Source organism: Chrysemys picta, chromosome 5 (assembly GCF_011386835.1).
Source record: "Chrysemys picta bellii isolate R12L10 chromosome 5, ASM1138683v2, whole genome shotgun sequence".
NCBI classification, from domain to species: Eukaryota; Metazoa; Chordata; order Testudines; family Emydidae; genus Chrysemys; species Chrysemys picta.
Genome location: NC_088795.1, coordinates 133,433,969 through 133,459,219, shown reverse-complemented (window position 1 = coordinate 133,459,219; position 25,251 = coordinate 133,433,969). Strand labels below are relative to the sequence as shown.

The 25,251-nt window shown below is 39.3% G+C and overlaps 1 protein-coding gene across 8 annotated transcripts in view; it reads left to right on the top strand.

Annotated features, from left to right (window-relative positions):
* The window catches only part of CTNNA2 (catenin alpha 2), a 766,120-nt gene that overhangs the window by 669,922 nt on the left and 70,947 nt on the right, over positions 1-25,251 (top strand). For all 8 annotated transcript variants that reach the window (XM_065597259.1, XM_065597255.1, XM_065597256.1 and 5 more), the window contains 3 exons: positions 10,084-10,176; positions 10,466-10,622; positions 17,134-17,334. In XM_065597259.1, coding sequence (XP_065453331.1) covers positions 10,084-10,176; positions 10,466-10,622; positions 17,134-17,334 — 451 coding nt within the window. The remainder of the gene's footprint in view (positions 1-10,083; positions 10,177-10,465; positions 10,623-17,133; positions 17,335-25,251) is intronic.

Below are 25,251 nucleotides of genomic sequence, written 5' to 3'. Positions count from 1 at the left end.
TAAGACTAACAGATGTATTGGAGCATAAGCTTTCGTGGGTGAATACCCACTTCGTCAGATGTTCCAATACATCTGTTAGTCTTAAAGGTGCCACGGGACTCTGTTGCTTTTTACAGATCCAGACTAACACGGCTACCCCTCTGATACGTAATCCGTAGAACTTCCACAAAATAGTTCCTAGAACATATCTTTTAGATAAACATCCAGTCTTGATTTCAAAATTGTCAGTGATGGAAAATCCACCATGACCCTTGGTAAATTGTTCCACTGGTTAATTACCCTCACTGTTAAAATGTTACGCCTGATTAACATGACATGATAATCTCTCCTGAAGTTTTAACAGGCAATTAATAAATACATTCTTGATTTCAATACCAGGAGAGTTGTACATACAGAAGATTATATTAAATATTAGTATGTGCTATTCCAAAATAAGTAATTAATTTCCAGTATACATGTCTGGTGGTGGTTCAAATGAGGAATAATTTTAGTATGAGAACAGCCACCTGCTAGTCTATAATGGTAACTATCCAATAACCTCAGTGGGAATTTATTCCCTAATCATGCTGGTTAGAGTCTGCCAAGCATTTCTGACTGTCACCTAATTGTACTGCAGTTAAGTTCCCCAGATCCATAGTATTCATGCTGGAGAGGGGATCATATGTAATTCCTAGTGTTCTGCCCAACTGCGGAAGTTTTCTGCAAAGGGAATTAGATTCCACAGAGACTATTTTATGTCATTGAATTCTAAGCTGCTTTAAATACGTACTTTTGTTTCCTGATCTGTGTATTTTTTTTTAAAAGGCCTATCATTAGGAGTCACATTCTATCTGAGCGGAGCCAATCTTTCACACAGAAGTTTCTATAAACTCTTGCTCACCCACACATGCAACCACACACAAAAGGGATGGATGCTGAAAGTAGGTACAGAACTTCCACGATTTTGGTTTATAACATGTGCTGTGGAAAATAACTCCATATTTCCATGAGCAGTAACACATACACCCATTTCACTAGTATCATAGCTGTATCCAAGTCACTGCTTTCACCTGGAAATTGATTATGGAGAAAGAAATTTCACCAGTGAAAATGCAGTTTTGAAAATACTAAAATGTAAGGATTTTTCAATGTGTTTTATTTTGGAACCCTCTTGCATTTCTAGCTTCTCGTCACGACCAGAAGTGCAAGTACCAAAATGCTGCAAGCAAGCGGGACAGATTCTGATCTCATTTATATTGCTTCAAACTTCACCACCAACTCTATCAGCCCTTATGCAGTCTTCCTTTGGCTCCCTATCAGTTCGCTGGAGGCAGCCTGGCATGGCACTATTGCTTTTCTGTCATCATAGGCCCTTCTGCCTCCTCTCTCTTTCTGTTCTCCTTCCTTTATAGCTGAGCTTGTTTTCCTTATTAGTTCCAGCTCTGGGTACTTGCTCCATGATTGGCAGCTGTGCTGGGGTGCTTGCCAATAGGGTTGGAAGGCTCTCTTTTTCTCTTCTGCCTACAGCCTGTATGGGGTTTGTTAACCCCATTATAACCTCTTATTTGACTTCAGACTGAATTGTTCCAGAGTAGTGAGTGGTGAATTGAATAGGATAATGGACTGTCTCAAGATTATGCAATAACTCAGTGACAAAGCTGGGACTACAGATCTCCTGACTCTCAGACCTGTTCTTTAGCTAGTTGGACTTACCCCCTGTGACCAGGGTACAGTCCAGACCAGTGTGGGGCTCTGTCATCCCTGCCCTGCAACTTTGGGTGCCTTCCAATGCTTTGCTGAAGTAGCTCCTACCTGGACTGCTCAAAAAACAGACTTCCAGCATGCAAGCCACACCCTGAGTGTCTCTGTGTATCTGCAGCCTGATAACCACACTTGGGTTACACTCTGGCTCTCACCAGCCTTGGTTATGCCACAGGCTGACCCCAATACACCCCCAGTCCCAAATTCCCCCCAGAAATATATGTCTTGTACTGCCCAGTCTTCTCCTAGACAATACAGATATTTTAAGTCTTATTCCTTTAAGGCAATAACATGCCAATTTATTATCTCAAATAGTTATTCACACACTTCAGTTTAAACACACTGGTTTAGATAAAACAGAAAACCAAGTTTATTAACTACAGAGAGAGAGAGATTGTGAGTACAAGTAATGAGGCATAAAAGTCAGAAATGGTTACAAGAAAAATAAAGATAAAATGGTTACTAATGGTTACTGACTTAACAAACTATGTCAGATTCAAGCAAAGTTTCTCACCACTTGCTTTCAGCTGCCATACTGACCAAACTCTGTGGGTCACGACCTTTCCCCCAGATTCTAATGACTGCTTCCTTTGTCCATTCAGGAGCAATGAATGCAATGGGCTCTGAGAGAGAGAGGTGCCATGGGGTGTTTGTCCCTCCTTTTGATAGTTTCAGTCCCCATCTTGCAAAACATTTCCAAATGAGCACTAATAGACAAAGGGCTAGTCTACACTGGCAATGCTAAAGCGCTGCCGTGACCGCGCTTTAACATGTCTTGTGTAGTCACGGCATAGCACTCCTCCACAAGAGGCGTAGCTACCAGCGCTGGGAGCGCAGCTTACTTTAAAGTGCTGAAACTTGCTGCACTCAGGGGGGTGTTTTTTCACACCCCTGAGCGAGAAAGTTGCAGCACTGTAAATTGCCAGTGTAGACAAGTCCAAAGAGTATATGTGGAAGGATGTTCCCTGTTGGCTTTTCTCACTTGTTTGAGCTTCCTTTGTTTCCCTCCCTGCTTGGTGGCTCTGTTCACTGCTTAAGTGCAAATTAAGTAGAACACACATTCCTTTTCTTAGGACAGACCTGTTTGCCAACTTCTGTTTGGGCAGGGCTGTGGGGTGTGGAACTTGTATTAATAGCACCATAGAGAGGAATCTTATAACTTCACATACAATGTTGTCACACATATTTTACCAGGACACTACTGAGCAGCAAATTATGAGTTTTTAAATAATACCTTACCAGGCATACTTTGTACAAAGAGAATTACAATAGCATGCATGGTGTGAATACAGGGATGTATTCTGTCACACCACATCCATTATCTAAATTAAGCATATACTCCAGACCTATTGATGATTGTTCATCACTAATTTTCAGCCAGTGGAATATGCTATAAATCTCATTATGTTACAAAGAGAAGATTCTGGATGAAGATTCCATTGCACAGAAAAATCATTGTAGTGTTCAGATGTTACTATACCTATGACAATAAATTTACCTGTCTAGCACTGTTAATTAGACTGTAAGCTCTCTAGAGCAGTGATTGTCTTTTTGTTATATTTTAGTATAGTATGTAGTGCAGTGGTGCCCAGATGTCTGACTGAGGCCTCTAGGTATTATGGAAAACAAAAATAATAATAATTAGTAATGTTAAAAAGCAATGTAATTAGGCTGAATTTTTTTATGCTCAAAAAAGAAATCTGAATTGCAAAACCAACACTGAGTTGCCTGGGTGATGATAGCTCATACAGGTAGGAAAAGAGCAATGCAGGGTCCCAGATGAATAAAAAGAACACTAAATGTGCCTATTTATTTTGTTATTTGGGGACAGTGCTTTCCTACTGTTATTCCAAAACCACATTTGCCTAATGAGAGTCTGTTTGGAAACCATTAGTTCATGCTTTATTGCATCATTTTAGGCCAGTGAGGTTTTTAGATATGAGTTGTGTAGACTGATGCTGAGCGATTCAGCTTTGAACCAGAGCATTAGTTTGTTCATGAATGCAAACTAGTGATTACTTTCCCATTAAAGTCACTGGGACAGATTGATCACTTGTATTTGGGTAGTGGCAAACAAACAATATTGACTAGTTTGTCTGCTCCTGTGAACATGAACATGACTGCTAATTTGAACCTTAAATGCTAGCTCTTCCTCCTTAGTCCTGACACCCTTTGAGTTCTTAGCAGCAATTTTAACGCCTACTCCAACCATATTTTAGCTAATGTTGTACATGTCAAAACCCCAGTCCTGCAATAAGCTGCAAGATGGTGGGCTCCTGTCTTTATCAGGAGTCCTGTTGAAGTGAATTACATTCCTCACACATCAGCCTACCCACATCTCATCCCAGGACTGAAATCTGAGCTATTTTACTCTTTTCACATACAGGAGGCTCGCTAGACCCATTTTAATCTGTGTTACTATTTATAGATTCTCTCCAGCTTGTTGATCTGCCTCCACATACTGAAGTACCTAGAACTGTAGAGAGCATTCAGTGTGTCTTTTCCCCAGTTCTATGTGACCAGGTATCAAGAAAGAGAGTAGCCCCCAGGAGTTTTCTAACAGTAGGAATTGGTACAGCTAGTTGAACTGTGTTCTGTGAAGGAGAAACTCCTGCTATATGTAGTCTGTGATACTCTGGTTTTTAGCACTTATTTGTGTATGGACAAGAATAGGTCCTATATTGAGCCCATGGAAATCTGTTCATAATACAGAATATGAGTGATTAAAAAAGAATGGGTCGGCAGTTCAGACATTAGAATGGGACTTGAAAGACCTGCTCCCCCGCAGGCTCCCTTTGTAACTTTAGGCAAATCTCTTACTCTTTCTGTGCAATTTTCTTATTCTTACTTTCCTACCTCATGGGGTATTGTGAGGATTAGTACTTCCACAGATGGTGAAGTGTTTGGACACTAAACTAAAGGGGACCAGATACATACCTAAGAGCATGTCTACACTGCCCTGCAGTTCGGACTGTGGGGAGGTGGGGATGAATAGCAGTGTACATCAAAGGGCTATGCTGAACCTCCCCCATGTGGACATTGGAGGCACAAACTTAAAGATTTCTAGTTCAGACTGATGTGGTCCTCCTCAAAAAGGAGTCCGTTAATACTAACTAGGAACCTTTAATTTTGCACCCACAGCATCCACATGAGGAAGTTACAGTGCAGCACTTTGGTGCACACTGCTATTCACACCTGAGTAGTAACTGTGGGGCAATGTAGACATGCCCAGAGGTAGATGAGTATAACTAAAGTGTTTTAACGTTCTTCTGTTGCTCACTGAAAGGAAATAGCTCACTGCCAATTTTCTTTTCCACAATCCTTAACAGAACCAATGTCAAATATATATATATATATAGGTAAGGCAGCCTCAAACAGTAGTTGCAAAATCACCATTTAAACATGTATTTTTCTATTTTCTTTGAACTGTTGCATAGTCACTGAGAGCCCAGAGCATCTGAGTTCTTCTGTAGCGTGCTGCCTTCACCCAATCTGTGCTGTTAGCGGGGTTGGAGAGGGGGAGGGAAAGACTATGCAAATTACTGAACAATACCCTGTAGTATTTATATTTGCATCTCTGCTTTGTTGTAACATATAGTGGAACCTTCATCTGAATTTTCGCTCCAAGCAATTAATTTGTGTTTCTTTGGACTACTTCCAGTGTATCCAGAGCAGCCCTGCTAAATCTTTGAATTTAAGATTAATACAGAGGAAAATACATTTTGATCATCACGATTACTTGTAATAAAATCCCCAAAGGTTCCGTTTAAACTGTGGGAAGTGGAAAGGGTGCAGTTCAGAAATACAGAAGAAAGATATCTGAGCCTGATTCTCATTAACATTCTAGTAGTGCAAAGGGACCTGAAAGATTGTGTAAATGTAAAAGGGCCATATTATCTTTACTATGTCCTAGAACTGCAATTGTAATCCTGTGTACAGTAATAAAGATAAAAATAAATTAAAATAAATATTTTATTTATTTTATTTTAAAAATAAAATACTGTTTTCCAATTGCGCCATATTTTTACTTAGTGCAGGAATATTCCAGTGTCTAAATCACAGAAAAAAAGTATTTTTTTTTTCCAGGACTGATCCTGCATATCTTTTAACTGAAAACAGTGGAGTGACTTACATGATTAAAGATACGTATGTAAGAATTTCAAGGAGAGGGCCTACAGGGCTTAGTCAAGCTAGTGGGGAAGGGAGGAAAAGGTGCTTCCTACACCATCTGTTCATTTCTGCTGATGCTGGGGCTGACCTAGTGGCAAGTAGGCTGGTGGTAAGGACGGCTGGAGGGAGTCTTTCAGGTGAAGGAGGGACTTCATAGAGCTGGCTACGCTGGTTTGATGACTGCTGACAACTAAGGTCCCTTTGGATCATTCTGATGGTCCAAAAGGAGATCAATGGGGCTGAGGTTCTGGACCTTAATGGTTATTTAAGCTGCTGATTAATATTAGTTTAGCGCCACATACACATCAAAAGATGTTTCACCGTTTGCTGATTTGTTTAGTTATCTATTCATTTATTTAAGTACTCTAGAGTATTCACAACAATCTTAATTTAAAAATGAGAACATTTTAGGCAGTTAGTGAACTCCGTGTGTTCTATAAACTGTGGGCAGTCCACTAATTTAAAAAAACCCAACCACATCAACAATCCTGCTACTTTCCAAGCCTACCAAGTCACCTCCTCCCCAGCTGCCCAAAGGGAAAGATGGTATCTGCAGTATGGTTTGCAAGTCATCAAATCTGGCATCAGGCAGACCACGGGAGAAAGTCGATTGCAAAGCCAAGAGCCTCTCATGGAGAACACCTCACCAGCCGTCCCCTCTCATTTCTACACATTCTGAAGATTTTGCAATCAGAGCTAAATTCCAGGGGTGAAATCTGGATCCCATTGTAGTCAATAGGAGTTTTACCATTGACTTCACTGGGGCTAGGATTATATTCCAGATCATAGAAAATTAGGGTTGGAAGGGACCTCAGGAGGTCATCTAGTCCAATCCCCGGCTCAAGGTGGGACCAACACCAATTAAATCATCCCAGCCAAGGCTTTGTCAAGCCGGGCCTTAAAAACCTCGAAGGATGGAGATTCCACCACCTCCCTAGGTAACCCATTCCAGTGCCTTACCACGCTCCTAGTGAAATAGTGTTTCCTAATATCCAACCTAGACCTCCCGCACTGCAACTTGAGACCATTTTTCTTGTTCTGTCCTCACTTTTCTGGTATTTCCCAGTCTATAGACTCTTTGGCATGGTACTGTTATTTCACATCCTTAGAACATAATATTCATTGCAGAAGGTTGTACCTTCCAAATTGGGCCCTGCAGGTACGGAACTTTGGACAGGTCACTGTGCTACCCAAATGTCTGGATATTATTCAATATACATGTTTGAAATGGTACTGCTGTGTACTGCAGTCTTGACAAGGTGCCATGATTGTGTCAAGGTGCTCAACCCATTTCACTGTCATTTTAAAGCAATCCAGATTCAAGGCTGTTGATCTGTGCATGTGGCACTATTAAGAGAATTCCTATTAATGGTAAATAATTTATCATCCAATGCGGGTTCTTCATAATACATATTGTTGTTATGAAATGTGAACACCAAAAACAAGGTTTCCCTGTACCTCTGAAGAACTCTCTTCTCTTATTTTAATAATATCGTGATCCAAGTTAATCATAGTCAATAAACATGAGAGAAAATTTGCACAATTGAGGGGTTGAATGAGCTAAAATGTGTTCTTGTTCTTGAAGCCACACTTAACAGCATTAAAAAAAAAATTCCCCCCACAAGTCTTGTCAAATAATGTGATGTCTATCTCACGCTGTGCTTTACAGGCACAATTTCCCTTATGATGAGTTGGTCTAAAATTCTAATTTGTACTAAAGTGTAACCTCCGGTGTAAGATTTGTTTGCTGCTGTGCACAGTTTTTGAGTCAGTTGGACAGATCCTTAACTGCTTTAAATTGGTTTCACTTGATTGTAATCAATGGACATGGCACAATATTTGTACAAGAATTAAAACAACTCAGGGAATGGAAGAGATTATAGTTGATATACATCAACAAATTTGCATTTTGGATATAGATAGGTATCATGCATATTACGGTGCATATTGAATATGGTCATTGGTTACTCTTGGATTCTTTATTGTATTGATCTTTATACCAGACTCTACATTCTGTTCCCCATATTATGTATGTTGGATTTTACAAAAAAAAAAAAAAAAAAAATTGTCCCAGGATGACTCGATACAGACCCTTACAAAGTAGTTTCCAAATATTATCCTCACCAGAAGGAACCAAGAGAGCGATTAATACAGAGAAAGAAGAAGCACATTTTATTTCAATGTCAGTGCAATGAGAAGAGTCTGTTCCCAGTAGAATTGGAGAGATCATGCCAGCTTGATAGTTTTATTGCCATTTCAAGAGACCTATTATGGTCCTATTAAAGTGACTTTCAATTCCATATCGCTCATACCTGAGAGAAAGTAAGATGTATAGTACATTTTGGGCCTCAGGACAATTCTTTCATCTTGATCATCATAAAAAGAAAAGAAAATCTAAAAGATGACTTATTTTATAATATGAGGACCCTGGTTTATGCTGAATGTAACATTGTTTTCTGGTATTTAAGTCTGTAATCCTCCTATACATTTTATCAACTCACCTACTGCATTCCAATTACTATTTGGTATAGTTTTTATTTCCAATGAAGATTAAAGGGTACTGCTAGATGTATGCAAAATAATGTGACTACAGAAAACAGCAAATTAGTTGGAGTATGTCAGCTTAGGAGAACATTTCTGATATGAGTGCTGTAAGGGTGTTAATAAACAGACTAACTCGTTTGTCTCACCATGGAATGAAAATAAGAATCACTGTGTTATAATAAAATCTTGCCTGGGAAGTGCCTAGAAGACTCTTTGAAGCCTAGGGTGGTTTCCTTCCATGGATTTTGACACAGCGATACATGCAAACCACATTCTAAATAACTGTGAAATGAAATGGATTCTGTGGAGAACAGATGGATCAAGGCTAAATATGGTGATGTGCACTGGAGACAGGAACAGATTAATACCACAAGGGGAGACTAAAGGAAAATTGGAAAGACTGGGGTATTAGAACTAATTCATGAATCATTTCCAACTGATAGTTCTGCCTTCAGGCACAATGAATAATACCAAGACAGCATCTTTAAAAATGTATGTGTGTTTTGATGTAGCTTAGAATTCAGAGCCATACTTCCTGGTGAAATTAAAAGAAAAGTTCTTTACTGTTCTTAAAAAAAATACTCATATTTCTAAACAGTACACGTGCAACATTGTTTAGTTTTTTGTACTCTGGCATGAATTGCTATTTTAACAAGTTAGATCAAACTCCCCTCTGTGACACAAAGCCTTTGAAAATGAATTTTTTTGCATGGATGTTCTGTAGCAGTTAGGAGACTTGATTCCCCCATTCACATCCAGGCTATAGAGCTCCAGCCCTTCTAGTGGTTAAGGGCAAGATTTGACTGGTAGGTCTGCATGCACGTCTCCATAACTCTTCCCAGCCTACTCCTGCTCCAAACACCCTCAGCATTATAATGGCTCTAACCAGCCCCCTTCCTGAACCAGTGCTCCACAGCACATGGAAAGATACATACCTCTAAATGAGATCTGGATATCATGTCCTCCTTAATGTCGTTTTTAACGATTACATTCCATGACATCAGATTCTGATATCCTCACTGAATGGTACCTTACACTGCATGCAGCCCCATTGAAATAAATGGGAGTACTTGAGAAATAAGGTACTTCTCAATATGAGTAAGGGCATCAGAATCTGAGATTGAAAGGAGTACTCAAGCAGTAGGGAACTTCTGTGTGTGAGTACTGGTATCAGAATGTTGGCTGTGGTTAGCCAAGCTGAGCTGTGCCTGTTAGGACCTCTGAATCTCTTCAGTGTGGCATGACTATCAGGATATGACAGAGCCTGAACATTGTTATTCATAACAAACATGGAGAGAGAAAGAAACCGCTCGATCATTGTTTTGAAACGTTAACAATCTCCCGAGAAATCTTACAGGAAGAGTCATGTACGAACTACGGAGAGGTGCAGAGCACTTGGCTGTGAAGGAAAATTTTGTGAAATATCTTAATACTGTGGATGGCTGCAGGTTACTTTGCGAGGGAGGAAACGATCTGCATGGGTTTCTGCTCAGTGGCATAAATGATGTAGTTTGATGCTTCTAATATGATTCCCTCATTCTAAGCAAGGTTCCGTAATAATATTAAAAAAGATACAAAATGTAGCATTTGCCTGAAAACCTGATTCTCAGTCTGCTGTTTTCATTTCAGGTTGCCAATCTGGCCTGTTCTATCTCCAATAACGAAGAAGGTGTGAAGTTAGTCCGTATGGCAGCAACCCAGATTGATAGTCTATGCCCACAGGTAGGCAACATTCTTGCTGCAAAGTACTCAAGAACTGTTAAAGCATTAAAGAGCATAAGGTATTTGACAGAGAAAAATGTCCCATATGAAGATTATAGCCTTGCCTTTTTCATTACATTGTTGATTGCCTTGCAAAAACTGTGAAAAATACATTTGTATTGTGAGACTTGCTTAATGAACAAAATGAGCACAGTGCACAGCTGTGCTTTTAACGTAGTATTTAATCAATTTGTTCTTTCCCTTGAGCAAAGTTTTGTCATTTCTTGTAACAACTTATTCTAAATAATAGGTAATAAATGCTGCACTCACGTTGGCTGCCAGACCCCAGAGCAAAGTAGCTCAGGACAACATGGACGTCTTTAAAGATCAGTGGGAGAAACAAGTGAGAGTTCTCACTGAGGCAGTTGATGACATCACTTCTGTGGACGACTTCCTCTCTGTCTCAGGTACGGGGATCAAAGGAGCCGCCTAAAAATAAACCAATAAATTAAAGTAATGGTCACATTAGAAAGACAGCTAGAATTACAGCCAAGTTATTAGTCCGTTCTTCCAGCCACTTAGAATGCTGGCTTGCTGAACTCAGTGGGAGAGATCAAGTCCTGCCAATTAATCCCTAATAATTGGTCATTGTACATGTGTTTCTGTCTTTTGGGAGATGTTTTGAATTTCAAATCCTGATGGGGCTAAAACAATTGCCGGTAAAACAAGTATAAATTTTTAGCACCAGTTTTCCCCTTCTTATGGACAAAATTCATTGCTAGTGCATGTATTCGTAGTTGGACAGCTACCTATCTACCTAATTTGCATCTTTTAGTTTCCGGTGATAACATATGCAGCCAAAATGAGTTGAAGGTGTTGCCCCTATAGAAAGAGAGGCTGGGCAGGAGCCTGGCTGAAAATCTGGCCTTTATTGTTTCTCTGCGTGCTGCAGTAAATGGCAAAGCAACTTCATGGAATCAAAGAAGTTAAGAGATGGAGACCCAGGTTCTCTGGTGCTGTCCATTCACTTTGTTCCACTCAGGTGGTACAAAATGGATGGATTCTGGGCAGAAATATTCAGCAGAGATTTTCCTTGTGGAGGAAAATTCTTCACTGGTGTAAACCTGGCAGAGGTAACTCCTGTACCAGTCACTCCGGTGCACACACTAGTTGTTCTAACTAATATAAGGACCAGGCAACCAGTGAATTATGGAGTTATAATTGGCTTTCTGATGCACTTCCCTAACCTGCACCTAGCAGAGCTCAAATGTAGGGGAGGACTGAGCCTGGAAAAGACCTATTAGATTATCAAATCCATTTCCCCACAGTGCAGGATTTCTGTCTTTGCTGTAATTAGCAGAGACAGCTTCAAGTCACAGAATTCTGAGTTGGTTCCAGATTCCAAGCCTCCCAGACTTCAGGGTTTGTTTGAGCTCATTATAAAGATATGGATCACAGGCAAAATTTGAATCCAGGTCTGGGTTTGGATTTCAAGTTCAAACATCAGAGGTGTTCATGCCTAGAGTTTTGGCTGGACCTGACTGTATTGCCAATAAGTACAGAAGAATTTGGACCACTCTTTTTACATTTATTAATGTCTTGTAACAGGCTGCCGCCAGTGTTTGCAAATGTTATTCTTGATTGTCACAGCCCTTACCCAAGAGGGAGAGAAAGGATGCCTTACTCTATTTCATAGTCCTTCTCAGACTGCAAGCAAATGGGTGGGAAGGGGAAAGAATGAAGTGTAAGTTAAACTATACCTGATGTGGCCCTTCACCCCTTTGCTCACCCAGCAGAATAGCTGGCCAGGAACACAGTAGAGAGCAAGCTGTTCCACAAAAAGAAGTAAAGTAACTTACTCCTCACCCAAATACAGGAAGGAAAGGGAAAGGGATTTGGACTCTCTGGTTCACAATCTTTTCTCTCTGCTGCTTCTGGGGAGGTGTAAATACACACTACTCCATATGGCAGAATGTAAAGTTACAATCTAGCTATAAGCAGCTAGTGATCCTGCTGCAAAAAGTGGTCTGTTTGTGTGTTTGACTCACTGTTGCAGGTAGCTTGTTATCCTAGCAAGATATAAGGTAGGTGGAATTGGCCGTTATGAGAAAAGGACATAGAGTACGGGCTGAGCAATCCTTTGAGAGGATCTCTGAGAGCAGCCAAGCCTTGGGAAACAGCATGGGCTGAATTCTGTGGTGGTCTACTTTGAGATTCTTTCATGAATAATACCAAATCCTAGGAAAGGGATAAGTTTTTACTTGCTACAACTTGTGTCAACTGTGCAGAATCCAGTTATACTTCTTTTGTGTATAAAAAGGTAATAACAGCTATCTTAGAAAAAAGAAGAGGCACATTTTACATGAAATAACGTAAACAGTTCTTGTTTCCAAGTAACAGGAAAATCCCTATTTCTATTATGCATTTGCTCTCTATTCTTTGTGAATTTTGGCAGATGAGGCATTATTGGATCTTAACATCATATTAGGAAAGATTTTGAATATATACTTTTCTCTCCTGAGGCATATGCTTTTAAAAATAAACCCAGATTCAAACTGGAAATAAGTAGAATGGTTTCATAATTCAATCAGTGTGTGAAGTTATAATCTAAAGTGCACATTTCAAAAATACTATTTTTAAATAGAGTGTGTGTGGGGGGGGAGGGGAAGGGTGGCTTATTCATCCCTAGAAAGGATTCCTTCATTTTCATTTTTTTTTCTGTTTGGTTGCATCATGTTATTCCTGGTAACAAGGAAATGGTGCGATTGAGCCTGATTACACTCCACGATTCAACCCCAATACAGAGTGCTTACAACAAGCCATGACAAGGAAATGAAAATTGACTGTCAGAAAACTGGGCGCTGCAGAACGTGGGAGAGCATAGATTTTGATTTGACAATTGGTGCTGGCAAGCACCTTTGAGCAGACCTAGCTCTACAAATAATGGACGGACCAAGCCTGTGGTCCATAGATACAGTCCACAAGCTGAGGAGCTGCTATTTGATTATTTATTTTTGTTCTACTGTTCAAAGCAAAGCACTTGCATCCATAAATTGCCCGGTTCTTCCCCCGGGGTAATTTGTACTGACTCTGTTTTTCAGAAATCAGTTTATTCTCGTAATATATTTATTGGGGATAAGCTTGAGTTACAAAACTTGGAACCAGATCCAAATTTTTCCAAGGTGGGTCAAATCTGGGGTTTCAGTTCAGGTCTATCTTTTCAATATTTTATTTTCTTATCTGTTTAAAAATGATGTACTATCCCACCCTGTTTAGAGAACTCTGCTCTATTAGCAGTCAGCTCTGAAGTCTTGGCTTCAATCAGAAATTCACACAAAGAAGCAATCGCTTATTTTTAGTTGTTAAACCATTAAAGTATTAAAAACCGGTTCGTGACTGGTTAAGAATTTCTGACAAAGTGACCCCTCCCCGCTTATTACCCCATGCCACAACTGATGGCACATTTTTATCGGTGCAGTGGCTACAGAAGGAGGCTGAGATTAATTTTAATCAAACGCTTTACATTTCAAATACATTGTCCATTCGTATTTCTAAAAGTGTTTCACTTCAGGCAAAATGTGGGCATGCTGTGCTAAGCAAAATGGGTTTAAAAAAAATCTTTTAGCAGAGTAACATTTTTTATATGTATTCATGTACTTTTTTTAAAGAGAATTTTCCCTTTGAAATGACCTTTGTTCACAACACTGGAGAATTTCAGTTCTCATTCAGAAATGTTATAATTTGAAATGCAACATTGTTAACTTTCCTGGAAAATTTAAATGAGTGAACCCTGGGATCTTTGGCAAGGCACATGACAATTTTAGTCTATTTTTGTAACCCTGGAATGGCTAAAAAAAAGCAATTGGTTAAATGATCAACCTTGGTTTATTGATCATGGCATCTTACTACAAGGTACATCATTTTATCTCCAGCTCATTTGTGGTGGTACTGGCAGAAAAGGAAGTTGCACGTCAGATTTGCCTGTCATTAGCCAAATGTAAAATTCAGATATCACTTTTATTGTTGAAATGCCTTTTTGAACTGTGTTGATTCAACACATGACAGTGCTGTGTAAGGCGCGCATTATATACTGCAGTGTATAAAACCTGGCGGCCAGCTTGTGTAAATTGGTGTATCTCCTTTACTTTCAATAGAGCTACAATAATGTACATCAGCTGATCTTGCCATATGTTCATTAGTATAGTATCATGATACGCACAATCACTGACACTTAAGAGCATGTTCCCTGCTATAAAAGCTTCCCACTTCTGTTCCTGGTCTGGTGGGAAGCAGATAGGGTGACCAGACAGCAAGTGTGAAAAATCGGGACGGGGGTGGGGGGTAATAGGAGCCTATATAAGAAAAAGACCCAAAAATCGGGACTGTCCCTATAAAATCGGGACATCTGGTCACCCTAGAAGCAGATGAACTGTTTGCTCCTCCACTTCCTGCTCTCTGCATGGAGTACCTCACTTCTCCTGGTTCTGAATGCAGTGAGGGACACACAAACCAGCTCTTGCTGCCTCTACTCTTCCACTGCTGATTCCATTTGCACGGGTATGGAGAGGAACCCCTGAAAAATCTCTCACTCCCCTGGATTATTTCTAAAGACACTCTACTGCCCGTCTAATAAGACTCCTGGGTGAGAGGTGGTAGAGACGATACACAATAGTACTTACAAAGGTAAAAAAAAAGATTATTTTACAAAATGATGAGAGACAGCAAGTGGAAATGGAACCCCGACCCCTGTGTCCATGGCAAAGAGTTCTGGGGTGAAATTCTGACTCCATTGCACTCATGACAAAATTCTTATTGACTTCATTGTGCCAAGAATCAATCGCCTATGCTCCCCAGCCACCAGAAAGTTACCTACTAAAGTGCCTTCTCTACAGAGTCTCTTGTGAAGATGCAGGTTAGGGGTCAGGACGTTGGACTGGCCATGCTCTCAGATGTCATGCTACTATCACAGCCTGGTGACTGAGCATGTGCAAACTTTCGTCACAAGAGTGAATTTTACTCGTGATGTAAACCTAACTAACAGGCTCCAAACTCTCATTGACTTTCAATAGCAATTGGGTGCCTAATTCCATTACATGCCTTTGAGACTCACACCCTAAATATTTTCAGTAGTAAACAGACTAATCTTCCAAATATTGACTTCTTGTCAATGCATATACAGAATGTATGGCCATATTATACTCCAGTTTTATTTATTGTTATTTTAGTAACTCTTAAAAGTTATTTAATTTAAGAGTTGATATTTGAAGTGAATTTCAGTGTTTGAGAAAAGTGCCAGATTTACAACCCTGGAAATCCCAAGAGCTGTACTTACCCTTAAAATAATTCTTGGATCCGTCTGTGCCTCAAGATTGTTCTGGATTGACAATGTGTAGTGTGAGAAGGGTAGTTAAGTTCACAATGGTAAGTAAGTTCACTGGTTTGTCCACTCTGCTGAGACTCTGAATAATGGTGCCAAGTAATGCTAATTAAGTAGGTGAATTTTGTGGTGAGAAGACCTAATCAACCTATTTAACACAGGATAAGTCACCAAACAGACATTGGACAGAAATTAATTTTGATCAGTACTGACCTAGGTTCAGATTCAAAACAGTGACCTGGGATGCAAAGCACCATAACTTATTATGTACCCTTATTAAGAGACTACAGTATCCCCCAGAAACGGCCTAAAGTACAGTGGTAATAATATTGTAAGCTGTTGTGTTTTAGTCACATATGACACAGTCCTACATGACATTCTCAGAAACAAACTAGGGAAATGTGGTGTAGATGAAATTACAATAAGGTGGGTGCACAATTGGTTGAAAAACCTTACTCAAAGAGTAGCTTTTAATGGTTTGTTGCCAAAGTGGAAGGATATATCTAGTGGGGTCCCTCAGAGGCCTGTCCTGAGTCTGCTACTATTTAATATTTTCATTAATGGCTTGGACAATGGAGTGGAGAGTGTGCTTATAAAATCTACAAATGATACCAAGCTGGGAGGGGTTACAAGCCCTTTGGAGGAGATTATTATAATTCAAAATGGCCTCGATACATTGGAGAATTGATCTGAAATCAAGATGAAATTCAATTATGAAAAGTGCAAATTACTACACTTGGGAAGGAAAAAGCAAATGCACAACTATATAATGAGGAATAATAGCTAGCTAGGAAGTAGTATTGCTAAAAAGGATATGCGGTTGTAGTGAATGACAAATTGAATATGAGTTAACAATGTGACGCAGTTGCGAAAAAGGCGATTATTGTTTTTGGGGTGTATTAACAGGAGTGTTGTAAATAAGACGTGGGAGGTAATTGTCCTACTGTACTAAGCATTGGTGAGTCTTCAGCTAGAGGATTGTGTCCAGTTTTAGGCAAGACACTTTAAGAAATGTGGACAAATTGTAGAAAATCCAGAGAAGAGCAACAAAAATGGTAAAAGGATTAGAAAACCTGACCTATGAGGAAAGATTAAAAAAAACTCGCCATGTTTAGTCTTGAGAACAGAAGACTGAATGGGGACCTGATAACAGTCTTCAAATGTGTTAAGGGCTGTTATAAAGAGGATGGCAATCAATTATTTTCCGTGTCCACTGGAAGTAGGACAAGTAGTAATCAGTTTAATCTGCAGGAGGGGAGATTTAGGTTTGATATTAGGGAAAAAAATCTTTCTAGCTATAAAGATAGTTAAGCTCTGGAATAGGCTTCCAAGGAAGACTGTGGCATTCCCATCAATGGGAGTTTTTAAGAACAGGTTGGACAAACACCTGTCAGGGATGGGCTAGGTTTACTGTGCCTCAGCTCAGGGAACTGGACTAGATGACCTCTTGAGGTTCCTTCCAACCCTATATTTCTATGATTCTATGATTCCATGATTCTAAAGTACTCAGAACAGACAAGTTATTCTTTATGACTCAACAGTTGCAGTATACTCATATAAGCCTAGCTATGAACTGAAAATTATGTGTGTTCTTTCTGCAGAAAACCATATTCTGGAGGATGTGAATAAATGTGTGATCGCCCTCCAAGAGGGGGATGTTGATACACTGGACAGAACTGCAGGTGCAATCCGTGGTCGTGCAGCCAGAGTCATTCACATCATCAATGCAGAGATGGAAAACTATGAAGCTGGAGTTTATACCGAGAAGGTACTGGAAGCTACAAAATTGCTCTCCGAAACTGGTAAGCTTACTCTAACTAAGCTCGCTAACACATTAAATTCCTAACCAGTTTAAATCTATATTTTCAAGACTGTAATTTAGAAGAGCATCTGTGCTCTCTCTGTGTGGGTGGATCTGCTTGTTAGTGAATAAAGTTCATGTTTCAAAACAAAACAATAAAAAATACACACTGACATGTTGAAAAAAGTACAGAAAAAATAAATCCAAATAATAAGGCTAATTTCAAAACCTCATGTCCTCTCTCCAAAGGTCTAAGAAAACCTCCGAATTAACAATGTTTCAGTGAAAGTACTTTGGAATGACTGACAATTCATGAGTATATCATTTAAAAAGTAATAAAATGTCATAGTTATTTCATAGAAGGACTATGTGCAGAATCAGAAACTCTTTCCACTCCTGTTCTCACTCACATACTTATTGACCACAGTAGTTGATCTAGGCTTTGTACTCACCAGGATACTGCCAATTGTGACAAATAACCAATGAGCAATTCAAACACATGTAGCAACAGACAATATAACTGTAATGTTAGAGTGAAGCAATCAGATTTGTTGCTGCAACATAGTGAATCCTTTATCATGGTAGCATGATTGTTAATTCTTGATATATAAATCAGGCTATAAAGCAAGCTAACAAAATATGTTGATATATGCATTATAATTTATTATTATTTTATTGTTCCAATTGGACAGTGTGGCCCCATGAATGAAACCGGGAAAGGTGAATTGTTAGTAGCTCTGCTTTCTATGTCCCTTCATTGGAGATTAAGGATTGAATCCCAGATTCTGACTGTACATCTTTCAGTATATGATCAAAACTAGAGGAGGCTAGGAAACAAACTTTGTCTTCTCAGAACTGGTGAAATTTACCCTTGCTTTGACCTGTGGAGGGGCATTTCAAAGGAGGATTTAGTGTTTGGGCGCATGATCTGCACATAATATTATATACCCTGCCACTTAGTCCTAATCAGCATACATCCCCTAAACACCTCTCTGTCTTGTATTTGGATAAACCCAGAGAAAGGGGATGATTGGGACTAGAGAGCTTATTTCATGAGAGGAGACAAACAGAACTTGGCTTGGTTAGCCTAGCAAAACAAAGGCTGAGAGGGGATATGATTGCTGTCTATAAATACATCAAAGGGGCAAAAACAAGGGAATGAGAACAGTTATTGAAGTTTAAGGACAATGTTGGCACAAGAACAGATGGGTAAAAATTAGCCAGGAATAAATTTAGGTTGAAAATTAGAAGGTTTCTAGCTATCAGTGTGAAGTTCTGGAACAGCCTTCCAACAAGAGTAGTGGGGAACAAACAGCCTAAATGGTTTAAGATGGAGTTGGATACATTTATAAATGGGATGATAGGATGGGCTGCTTGTGTTAGCAAGTGACAGGACTTCATGACCCACGTGGTCACTTCTAGTCCTGTGTTCCAAGAGAGTGAGAATTTGGCCCTCTATGCCTTTGAAGATGTTGGGGTGGTCATCCTCTCACCATAGTGCGATTCCATAGAAAATCTTTGTATAGTTCTTAGTCAAGGAAACACAAGAGGATCAGAAAGTGGTTATTTTAATTCTGTATTTATTGCATAATCAATACAAGATGAAAGGTTTTTAACCATAACTTTAGAAAGGGCATTTCATGAGCAAAATAATGTAAACTCTAGCAATAAGCAATTGTCATGGATTCACAAAAGGAAGATATGACCTATCCAGTGTGAATGGGTTCTTGGGTCAACAGACTTTCATAAAACCAGCAAAATATACTGAAGTTTATTTCCATTAAAGTCTTCATTAGTAAACTGAGCGATTTCTGAACAATATGAATTCATTGTTAAATAGAACAAAATTAATTTTCAGACATTTTATTATGCTAACATTTCTGGCCCAATTTTATGTAAAATGTGTCCAATTCATCTTTCATAGAACTAATTTACAATGATAAAAACACAATGAAATGGATCTACAACAGGGACATTAAATACTTACATTGCATAGTTAACGTGTTCTTTAATAAAGCCTGAATTATAACAAAGTGCTAATTATATTAAGTGCATCTTTTCCAAGCCCTTCTGTGAGATCTGGGGAAAAAATGGACCTGGTTGCTGTAATATAGAGAAAAAGGTCTCCAAATTACAGATACTGTATTTTAAAGCCTGCATTTCAGTTCATTCTGTTCTCTCTCTCTCTCTCTCTCTCTCTCTCTCTCTCAGGTACTTATATGTCCCCTATAACTGTAGTATCTTAGCAACTCAGAATCCTTAATATATTTATCCTCGCAACATCACCATGAGCACATTGCTATTAACCCCTTTTACTTACGGGGAGCTGTGGCATAGAGAGACACTACATGCCTTGCACAAGGTCACACAAATAGTCTCTGGCAGAGCAGGGAATTCAACCCTGGTTTCCTGATCACTAGGTTAGCACCCTAACTGCTTCCTTCTTTCGTGGAAGTGTATTGAAATGTCCTTTTTGCAAATTGTATATCTTGAAGACAACACAATTAGGGGAAATAAAGCAATAATCATATTAATACCACTTTTGTCTGACCAAATATTGCACTATTTGTCAGTAGAATTTTTTGCTTCACAATGGCATTTTCACCTCCAGACTACAAAGAGTGTAACACAGGCCCAAATGATGAAGGGATTTCACTCCAGTCACGGTGTGAGTTAGCGCTAGAGCTGAAGTTGGAACCCAGTTCCCTAATTCCAATCCCCTGCTCCATCCTCAAGATCAAAGTCACTGCTTATCTTATTCTCATAAGACAGAAGTAGATTTGTGACTATAAATCCATAGACTTTAATGCCAAAAGGGACCATCATGGTCATCCAGTCTGATCTCCTGCACATCTAGGCCACAGAACCTCACCCACCCAGTCCTGTAGAAGGTCCATAACCTCAGGCTGAGTTACTGACGTCCTCAAATCTTGATTTAAAGATTTCAAGTTACAAAGACTCCACCATTTACTCTAGTTCAAACCAACAAGTGACCTGTGTCCCACATTGCAGAGGAAAGAAAAACAAAATAAAAAAAGAAGAAAAGAAAACAATTTGACCTGGGGGGAAATTCCTTCCCAATCCTAAATACAGTGATCAGTATACCCTGAGCATGTGGTTAAGATCCACCAGCCTTACACCTGGGAAAGAATAGAACGTAAGAGAATAAGAATAAGCATCTAGCTCGGTATCCTGTCTTCTGACAGAGGCTGGCACCAGATGTTTCAGAGGGAATGAACAAAACAGGGCAATTATTGAGTGATCCATCCCCTTTCATCCAGTCCCAGTATCTGGCAGTCAGCAGTGCAGAGACACCCATAGCGTGGGGGTTGTATCCCTGACCATCTTGGCTAATAGCCATTGTTGGACCTACCCTCCATGAACTCCGCTAATTCTTTTTTGAAACCAGTTGAACTTTTGACCTTCACAGCCTGCTCTGGCAACAAGTTCCACAGGTTGACTGTGCATTGTGTGAAGAAGTATTTCTGTTTGTTTAAAATCTGCTGCCTAATAATTTCATTGAGTGACCATGGTACTTGTGTTATGTGAAGGGGTAAATAACACTACCTTATTCACTTTCTCCACACCAGTCATGATTTTCATGACCTCTATCATATCCCCTCTTAGTCGTCTCTTTTCTAACAGAACAGTCCCAGTCTTTTTTAATTTCTCGTCATATGGAAGCTGTTCCCTAATCATTTTTGCTGTCTTTCTTTATATTTTTTTTTCAATTCTAATATAACTTTTTTGAGATGGGATGACCAGAACTGCATGTCGTATTCAAGGTGTGGGCGTACTATGGATTTAAATAGTGGCCTTATGATATTTTCTGCCTTATTATCTATTCCTTTACTGATAGTTCCTAACAATCTGTTAGGTTTTTTTTAACTGCCGCTGAACATTGAACAGATGTTTTCAGAAAACTATCTATAGTGACTGTAAGATCACTTTAGCAGTTAATTTAGACACCATCATTTTGTATGTCTGGTTAGGATTATGTTTTCCAATGTGCATTACTTTGCTTTTGTCAACACTGAATTTCCTCTGCCATTTTGTTGCCCAGTCGCCCAGTTTTGTGAGATCCCTTTGGACAGTCAGCTTTGGACTTAACATCTTCAATAATTTTGTATCGTCTGCAAACTTTTGCCACTTCAATGTTTACCCCCTTTTTCCTGATCACTTCTGAATATGTTGAACAGCACTGATCCCAATACAGATCCTGGGGGCACCCCACATTTTTTTCTCTCTCACTGTGAAAACTGACCATTTATTTCTATCCTTTGTTTCCTACCTTTTATCCATGAGAGGACCTTCTCTCTTTTTCCACAACTGCCTATTTTACTTAAGAGCCTTTTGTAAAGGACTTTATCAAAGTTTTTCTGAAAATCCAAGTACACTATATCCACTAGATCACCTTTGTCCACATGTTTGTTGACCCTCTCAAAGTATTTTAATAGATGGGTGAGACAGGATTTCCCTTTACAAAAGCTGTGTTGACTCTCCCTCAATGTATCATTGTCATTTATGTTTCTGATAATTCTGTCTTTTACTATAATTTCAATCAATTTACTTGGCACCAAAGTTAGTCTACCAGCCTGTAATTACCAGCATTGCTTTTGGAGCCTTTTAAAAAAAAATAGGTGTTACGTTAGCTATCTGCCATTCATCTGGTACAAAGGCTGATATAAGCAATAGGTTACATACCACAGTTAACAGTTCTGCAATTTCATATTTGAGCTCCTTCAGAATTCTTACGTGAATACTATCTGGTTCCGCTGACTTACTATTATTTAATGTATCAATTTGTCCCCAAACCTCCTCTACTGACACCTCAATCTGGGACAGTTCATTAAATTTGTCCCCTAAAAAGAATGGCTCAGGTGTAGGAATCTCCCTCATATCCTCTGCAGTGAAGACCCATTCGAAGAATTCCTTTAGCTTCTGTGCAACAGCCTTGTCTTCGTTGAGTGCTCCTTTAGTACCTCGAATGTCCCATGGCCCCACTGATTGTTGGCAGGCTTCCTGCTTCTACTCGTTCTGACTGCAAGTCATCTTGTCTTCTCTTCTCACTTGCAATCTTCTGAGAGTCGTTCTCTATGTTCTTGGGGCTCCAAACTCTGGCTATCTCCATGGTCTATTCCCCTCTCCTTGTAGGGTTATTCACACTTTCTCTTCTTCCTTTGTCTACCATCTTCTGTTACTGACTGCCTCTCTGCTCCATTTTCTGACTCACCAAACCTATTCCTCAGGTCTATTTCTCCTTCACTAGCCAGTCTTTCCCTCTGTTTTGTTCTCATAGTCACATGCTTCCACTAGCCACTTTCCTCATCATCTACTCAAATCTCCTATGAAACTCAACCATAGTTTCTAGCTGCATCTCCTAACCTTAGCTCTTCTCTTCTATTGGATCTATCGGGTGGCACTTCAGTCATACAGGTGTGACTCCTGTGCTGCTGTCTGGCCAGTTGGCTGCAAGGAAGCCACACTTCCTAATTAATGTTCAGCTGTAATCAAAGGCTCTGCTTCTCTCAGTACACACTGCCCCCTACCAGACTTTGCAAACTGAAAGCAAACCAGCAAGCAAACAGACTCTCAAGTACTCACTCACAGCCACTAGGGAACAGGGGTTTGCTTGCCTCTGTTCTCCTCCAACAGATCTCCAGTCAAACTCCTCTGCTTTCAGCTCTCTCTCTGCTGGCCCCTGGGCCACTGCTCAGAAAGCAAAACACTGTTGAATAGGAGCTGCATTTCAGTGGAAGCACACATGACTGTGAGCCAGAAAACAGTAACACAGGCACAAATCCTGGCTGTGTGCAAGTCTGTGGAGCTACACTGATTTACACCAGGTGAGCATCTGGCTCATCGTATTTTGTACTTATACAGTGTAGTGTTTTTCCACCTGCAGTTCTCAAAACACATTACAAAGGTATGATTGGTCGTGCTTTACAGATTATTATATTGAGACACAGAAGGGTGAAATGACTTGCCCAAGTCACATAATGAGTCAATGGATGAGCTGAGAGGAGAGCCCCTCCTAACTCAATTCTGTACCCAGTCATAGGCTCATATTCCCTCCAGGGTTGGGTTCAGCAAAGTCACAAGTTGTGGTGCTGGTTCTGCCACAGACCAACTGTGGCGCCTTACACAAAATCCCTTAACAACTTTTTCCTTTGGTTTCTTCATCTGTTAAAAGATGATATTAGTATCATATCTTACAATGGGGCTTAATTTAGTAATGTCTGTAAAACACTTGGCGATCCTGAGAAGATGTGATAGAAGGATAAAGTGTTATTAGTATATAGGGACAAATTCTGCCCTTAGACATGCATGTGGGATCCTAGTGGATTCGATAGCTATGAGCGTGAAACACTACGGTAAGTCCCTAATCTTTTTTAATTGAACATTTATTCATTTTTAAAGGAAGAGCTTTTGTAGACTCAGGGAAACTAATTTAAATGATAATAGTGAGAAAAAATAGCACTGAACACTTCCTTGATTATTATTATTTACTCTTTGAGGGCTCAGCTCAAGAAATGCATCTGGCTGTTGAGCTGTATAAAAGCCCAAATTACAAACTATAGTTTTTCGGGGACACCAGAGCCTTGTGCATTTTTTTAAACTGGGTGTTCAAAGAAATACTGGGCCAGATCTTCAGTTGATCTAAATCAGTGTTGCTCCCCTGAATTTCAGTGTAGCTATGCTGATTTAGACCAGTTGAGCAGCAGTATGGTGAGATTTTTTGAAGACAGATTTCATATTTGGTGTAAACACCTATGTTGATTTTAGGGAAGTGGCACCTACTTACACAAGATCTGAATTTGGTACCTGATTTCTAGATTTCATTTAATTATCTTCTTTGAATAATTTATAACGCATAATCCATCCTTTCTTCATTTTAAGTTAATGGTGACTTTTAAAAAAATATCTCCACATATGTGTAGGGTTTTTTTTTTTTCGTTAGGAATTTTTTTCTTGTTGTTATGTTTCATTTTTTCACTGCTTCCTTGGCTATGTTTAGTTGACTAGTGACCTTTATTCTTGTGCTTGTTAGAGCCTGTTCTGATCACATTTATGCCCCCAGTGTCTTTGATATTAGCATTAATTAAGGACATGCTGGTTAAATCCTCTTGAATAATGACATGGTTTCATTTCCCTTTAAAAACAAAGCAGATGCTTGACTCCCACTTCGTGACAGTTGCAGAAAGCTAAGACAAAAACCATGAAACCATAAAATCTAAATGACTTCTTAGAAATATAAAAGCAAAATTCATATGGCTTTCAATGGATGTTAATTGTTATCTGCAGTGGGAAAACAAGGCCCCAGAGTTTAATCTTCTGTTTTGTCATGTACCGCATTCTACAACAGTGCATGGATTTTAGTTTTCTTTGTATTACAAGCTATTCCCTGTATAGTTAGCTCTGTTTTGTCTTTACAACAAATAGAACAGAAAGTGGTTATTAAGAATAACTATAATAACTTAAAATATCTCTCAGATGTATTTGCCTTTGTGAGCATTGTGTTAGTATTTTTTTTTCACATATATGCCACTAATTCCAATTGATAATAGGTGTAGCTATCAGTTGTCAGGTTGTTATTGTTTGTGGAATAAAACAAATCATTATTTTTTTCTTTTTATTTTGCAGAAATTCATTTGTTTCTATTTGCCATATTGCAATATTATTATTTATGATTTATAAATAATAATATTTATAACTATTATAAGGGGGGAGGGATAGCTCAGTGGTTTGAGCATTAGCCTGCTAAACCCGGGGTTGTAAGTTCAATCCCTAAGGGATCCACCTAGGGATCTGGGGCAAAATCAGTACTTGGTCCTGCTAGTGAAGGCAGGGGGCTGGACTTTGATAACCTTTCAGGGTCCCTTCCAGTTCTATGAGATAGGTGTATCTCCATTAATTT